General features: G+C 53.4%; 1 protein-coding gene across 1 annotated transcript; it reads right to left on the bottom strand.

Moving 5' to 3' along the window:
• Positions 1 to 639: 639 nt before the first annotated feature.
• TCL1B (TCL1 family AKT coactivator B) lies at positions 640 to 5,658 on the bottom strand. Its single transcript, XM_060617452.3, has 4 exons — positions 5,477 to 5,658; positions 3,105 to 5,090; positions 875 to 1,051; positions 640 to 693 (listed from the first exon to the last, which is right to left on the bottom strand). The coding sequence occupies exons 2-4, from the start codon at positions 3,264 to 3,266 to the stop codon at positions 640 to 642; spliced, it is 393 nt and encodes a 130-aa protein (XP_060473435.1). The 5' UTR covers positions 3,267 to 5,090; positions 5,477 to 5,658.
• Positions 5,659 to 6,449: the final 791 nt, after the last annotated feature.

Below are 6,449 nucleotides of genomic sequence, written 5' to 3'. Positions count from 1 at the left end.
TGAAAAGGTCCTCACTGAAGATCCATAGGGCCGGCAAGACCTGGGAGAAGACAGAAGGAGACAGAGAACCATGGAGGAATGGGGCGCCCAACCCAAGCTGGACCCAGGGACAGGAGGGCAACCCTCAGCTCCAGTCCTTCCAAGGCAACTGGCCCTATCCTGGTTAGTGTCAGGGAGGAGGCAGGTCCTTGAAGGCCACTGCCACCAATGAGACTGGTGACACCCCAGGGCCATGGTCAGACCAAGAGATCATGCTCACTGGATGTGAGCTTCACTGCTACTATTTCCAGGCTCCAGGTCTTGGGGAAATCCTTCCAACCCTCAGTTTTCTCCTTTGGAGAGTGGCACTTCAATACATACACCTCACAGAATTCTTACAAAGATTACATGATGACTATTATTTGGTGAGATCTCATGCTTTGTGAAGGTGGGGGACCTGCCCACAGTGAAAAACACATCCAAGGGATCAGGGGAGGAGGGTGACGGGGTGGCTGTGGAAGATAAGCTCAAGGAACAGCATGAGGGAAGGGAAACCAGCACTGCCTTCCTGTAAAGAAGAGAGACCGCCTTGCCTTTGTCTGACCGCCACACCGAGAGACACGGACCCCAACATACCAGCCTGTGAGCCGCTCTCTGCGGTCAGCCATTCCCTGGTGGCAGCTCTGTCAGGACCAGCTCCTCTGTGGAGTCGATCTGCAGGAGAGGGAGCAGTGGTCAGAGTCCCCAGGAAATGCTTGTCCATCCGCCTGAAGCAGATGGAAACACGGGTTTGTGGATTTCAGTAGTCCGGTCCCTCCATCCTTTGCCTCATTTTGCACACATGCAGTGACCACAGGCCACTCATCACCCTCTCCTGGGGCCACCACACACTTGCCTGGCCATGGCTCACTATTTCCCAGAGCCTGGAATCCATTGCTCTGTACCTTCTTCCAGAGTACAGCTGCCACACGAGGGGCAGCCGGGACAGGGTCAGCTGGCTGGGGGACACGGGCTCCTGGGGGTGCACTGGCATCTGCCACATGTGGACTGTGACGCTGGGCTCAGGCTCATGCTGAAGGGACCAGAGAGAAGGGCACATCAGGGGCAGGGTTCCCCCAATGGTTGGTCTGCACGCAAACACACACAGTCCCGGATGCGGGGCCCAGCTGGCAAACTGCCCTGTCAGATGTGAATATTTTCAGAATCCCACACCTAAAGCCATGGCACCTGGCATGGCACTTGGGGGTGTCATCTGGATGTGGGATGACTGGTTCTCTCCTGGATCCCCCAAGTACGGTCCTCCCGCTGACTTGCACCCCACCACACCCCACGGTACCCGTGAAAAGTTAGCCACTCTCCCCACCCATCAGCAATTGATTATATGCTTAGGCCTCTGTCTCAGCCATTTCTACAGTTTTTTTCAATCTTTCCAAAAATAAAGTATCTGTACACCTTAGGATCTGGGAGTGATGGGTTTCCCCCCAAAATATATCATATTTGATCACGGCATTCACGTACTTATTGTAAACATAAAAAATAAAATGAAATTTGGCTAATACAGAAAGGTATAAAAGCGAGTGGGAAAATCACCAACAACTATAACCAAAGCTCCCTTTGTCATGCAACAAAATGGAAAGTTCCTTACAGAGTTTTTTTTATCGGAGGATTCGTCTTTTTGTGTGTGAGGAGCATCTTTACGAGTTAAGGATACTGGCCTTTTATCAGTCATACATATGGCGAATGACTCTTCTCGGTCTGTTGTCTTAATTTTGTATGGGTTCTTTTGGCAGAGGAAATGCTTTTAGTTACATGGTGAAATCTCTTTCCCTTTGGATTCTGGCTTTAGATCAGGTATCAATCACCAAATTGTGGGCCGAATCTGGCCCGCTACCTCTTTTGTAAATAAAGCTTTATTGTAGATAAACAAAAGCTCATTCCTTTGCACATTGTCTCTGGCTGGTTTTTCACCACAAGGACAGAGTCAAGCAGTTGCTATAGACTCCGTATGGCCTGCAAAGCTGGCAATGTTTACTATCAGACCCTCTACCGAAAGTTTTCTGGTCCTTGTGTTTGATCAGGCTCAGAACGCTGCTTCCCATCCTAAGATTATATGTGAAAATAGAGATCTACTTCTAAGAAGTAATTATTTTAAATAAGGGGAAATGCTCGTTCTCTGGGTGCCTCTACTGCATCCTTCACTACGTTACTTGAATCCACTTTTCCCACTGAAAACATGTTTATGTTTTCAAAAAAACCTACCAAAATACTTTGTTTAGAATTTTTTGCATGCTTTATTTGGCATAGGTGTGGGAAAGACTTACAGTGTTCTCCACCCAAAATTTTCTGCAGAGCCTCTTTGAAGATTGCTAGAATTTTGTATTGTTTAAAATGTTTATGATGGCCTAAATGGCATTTTTAATACCCAGATAAGCTTTTACCATATTACACGGAAGTATTTATTATATCCCTCAAAGATGGACTGGAATCTAAAGCCCTCATCTACAGGGAATGCCTTCCAACCTGAGTGATTGTCTTCACCACCTGGGGAGCTTTTGAACCTTAAATGGTCTTAAACTCCACCCTCGCCTCGGGAATCAGTTTCCCAGGTGGGATTCCGGAAGGTGTTATCTGTTGAACGCCCCCAAGGCCTTGCGGCTGGTGAGCCGCCTCTCACTTGCCAAGGAGGCAGATTATTCTCATTTTTGCAGATAGGGAACCCAAAGTCAACGTTTCTTTTACGCGGTTGGCTCACCTGCTGCCTCTAGGTTGCAATACCTCCTGGAAAACTCCTACTCATCCTGTAGAGCCCAGCTGTGATGCCTTTCCAGCATGCACTGGGGGGAGGCCTGGGCCCTACCTCCCCCTTGGGCTCCCAATGAGGGCTGCATCATCTCCTCCGGCTAAGCTCAGACCAGTGGTCCCTCCAGGCAGGGGCTCCTGGCGGTCTGCATCAGGCATAGACATCACTGTGCTCGCTCTCAGCACAGGCCAGTTTTTTCCAGACAATTGAGAACTGCCTCCTCTCACCTCTGTCCCGGGCCCTATTGCTGCATGTGCCAGGCCCACGGGCTGACACCCGTGCACAGCCCTCCCCCAGACCCCCACACCCATGCCTGACAACTCACTGTGCCGCCTGGGGAGGCCCTGCTCCGAGCTCTCTGGGAGGGACTGAGCCGCACGACCACCGTCACCCAGGTCCTCCCCTTCTCGTCTTCGTAGATGCCAGGCCTCCGGGCCCACAGACGGTGTGGGGGCATCCCAAGGATCGGAGAAGCCCCAGAGGCCATGGCGAGAGCGCATCCCCCGCGGGCCTGGAGACACAAGTGAGGCCGCCCAGGTGCAGAGCAACCTTAAAGTGGGGCGGGGCCCGCACAGGGCGTGGCCAGCGGGAGGGGCTGCGGGGAGGGGCAGGGCCTGAGCCACAGGGGGCCGGCAAGGGGCGGACCCACCGAGAGCTGGGGGAGGCCTCCCACCGCTGGGGGCTTCAGAGGCAGGGCCGAAGGGTAGGGGCGGGTAGAGTTGGGTCAGTCTGGACCCAATTGGCACAAGGTCACGAGCCGCAAGGGGCAAGAGGCCACTCTCTGGGTACAGAGACACCCCAGGGCACTGTGCCCAGGGCCTGGATGGCTCCTTAAGATCAACACTTCACTTCGCTCCCACGATTCCCCTGCATGCAGCCCCCTTCCTGAGCACCCCCTCCCCAGTTTTCATGGCAGGCTCTATCCCCGACCTTCCTCCCAGCCTTGGGTCTGTGCCCAGACCTCATGCAGACCTCCCTGCCCCAGATTCTGAGCCGGCACAGACTTCTCCCCACTCCTTCAGTAGGACTCCAGGCCAAGACTTTCTCTTGAGTTTAGAGGTCCCTCAAGCTCAGTGGGCTCTTGCCCCTGGGGGTACCTGGCCAAGGTCTAAAGGACAAATCCAACTCCCTCCTGTCAGAGAAGGCACCAGTGCCCCAGGGATATTTGATATCAAAATCTTCTGGTAACAGAAACGAGGGGAAGGAGGGCAAGTAGCCATCTTGCCTGTCCATCCTAGGCCACAGGGTCCAAAGTGTCCACCTGGCCCCACCAACTTATCAGATCTGCTTTGTCGTGAGTCTACAGAAGCCGGAGGCAGGCCATTTGGTAGGCACTCTGTGCTCTGTCTGAATGCACCACGAAATGGTCATCTTCCTTTTGAAAACCACAGGTATGGGTCTTCTAGCACACAGGACACTGTTTGCTGAGATGATGTCATTCCTCTGGGAAGACCAAAAAGTGATTTCTGGCCAGGTTCCTGATCTGGAATAAATGGCAGGTAGGGCGACCACCTTTGAAATCACTGGGCAGCTTCTGAGCTCCTGAGCCTTTTTCACAGTAACTCTGCCTGCCTTCCCTGGTGTTTGTCCATCTGGCCTGGGATTGGGGTGGTCCTAAGAGGTCATTACAGTCTTGTATAAAGTGATCGCATACATGGAATACACCTGTTATCGTATTCTATTGGTTGGAGCAGGTCCCACCCATATCCAAACAGAGGGGACCGATCACACAAGGGTGTGGATACCAGGAGACAGGGATTATGGGACCCCGTCCCCCCCTGCCACCCAGAGCCTTGGTCTGCTGCAAGTACCAACCCCCTGGGTTACCACGAGGATCAGATGAGTGTGTGTAAAAAGCAGTGCCTGGTACCCAGTGGGTCCTGGAAAAATGATGCCCAATAGTTATGTCCCCACACTAGTCCCCTCTCCCCTGAGGACAATCCATCAGTCCTGCCCTTGTAACACTGACGCCAAGAGTGTTTATCTCTGTCCCTCCACTGATAGTGGATATTCTCAGTCTCATTTCCTGATGAGCAGGTGTGTGGCTATAGATGGGGTGGGGACACAGTTGGTGCGTATGTGCAGGGCACCCACGCTAAGTGAGACATTCGACATATGTTGTCTCATTTATGTCCTCCAACAGCTCCGCGAGCTGGAGATTGTCATCTGCGTCTTTCGCAAATGGAGAAGCTGAGGCTTGAGCGGCTTCGTGGCCCAAGCAGGGCGGGTGGTGGAGGAGGAACGTGGACCCAGCTGCTCCCGGCTCTAACGCTCATGCGCCTGTTGCCTGTCTTCACCCAGTCTGGCTCACCTGTGGGAGAGGCAGAACCAGGAGCTGAGAGCTTTCCCATGGCTGCTGCTGAAATGGCCATGGGGGCGAGGTGAAGGCCAAGAACACCTCCCCCTCGGTATGGGGACAAGCTGTAACTAGAGGCTTCCATGAGCAAACGGAACAAAACCATCAGATAGCGCAGAGACCCGCAATGAACAGACGGCTTCACTGACCGCCCTCCTCGTCCCACGTCCCCCCGTGACCTTGGCCCTGCACTGAAGAAAGACCAGAGCTGGCAGGCAAGGAGAACACAAGTGTAGACCCTTGTCCTGCAGCAGGCCTCTTTGTGTATCACGTCTGAGATACGGCAACGTCTCTTGACCAAGTGGCCCGTCTTTGGTACCCACAACTTGAAGTCTACTCACTCTCTGGGGTGGGTGTCGCCAAAGTCTTTGAGAAGCACATTGACCTCTCCAGGACTGCTCCCTGGAAGAGCCTGTTAATGACTGGGTAGTCTTGCCTGGCCCCTGTGCTGTCCTCCTCCAGCAGAGGAAGCCCTTCCCAAGCCCTAAGCCCCAGGGTCCTGGCACCAGGCCCGCCCAGCTTGGGGATGATTCCAAACCCCGAATAAAGGGGCACAGAACACTTGGGCTCAGAAAACTCTAAGAGTCACGGAGATCTCTGCACCGTCTGCTCAGCTTCTCCCGCATACCGAGCCCAAGCTGGGCAAGGCAGGCAGGACACCACAGGCAGGTAGCCTGGAAGTAGCATGGCACAGAGGGGGGGCTCTTCCACTGGGGAAGCGGCGAGAACAGACTTGGAAGAGGGGGAAGTCAGGGTGTGTTTGGAGACCAGGAAATGATGAGGCTTAGCCAGTGCTGAGGACGCAGGCTCCTAAGATGAAGGGTAAGAAACGAGGCATCGTGCGTGGGTGGGAGGAAGTCAGTGCTCTATGGTGGGGATCGAAAGTGCCAGCCCGACCAGTTGGTTTTGACCAAGTTGGTCAAGAGCAATGACGGTGCTTGACAAAGGGAATGGCATCTATATGCACTTGATGAATGTTGGAACCAATGGTAAAACAAAAGAGCAGCTCCGTAGTCAGTGACCGCTAGAAAAGGCCTGGGTGGGGATGATTCAGTTAACAACACAAACAAGAACATCTAAGTCCCAACTCTAGGGCCGCCTGGGGGGCTCAGTCGGTTAAGCGTCCGACTTCGGCTCAGGTCGCGATCCCACAGTTTGTGGGTTCGAGCCCCGCGTGGGGCTCTGTGCTGACAGCTGGGAGTCTGGAGCCTGTTTCAGATTCTGTGTCTCCCTCTCTCTCTCTGCCCCTTCCCCGTTCACGCTCTGTCTCTCTCTCTCTCTCTCTCAAAATTAAGTAAAATTAAAAAAAAATTT

This window comes from Panthera onca, chromosome B3 (genome assembly GCF_046562875.1).
Source record: "Panthera onca isolate mPanOnc1 chromosome B3, mPanOnc1 haplotype 2, whole genome shotgun sequence".
Lineage (NCBI taxonomy): Eukaryota > Metazoa > Chordata > Mammalia > Carnivora > Felidae > Panthera > Panthera onca.
Note: the sequence above shows the minus strand (reverse complement) of the source record. Positions and strands in the feature narration are given on the sequence as shown.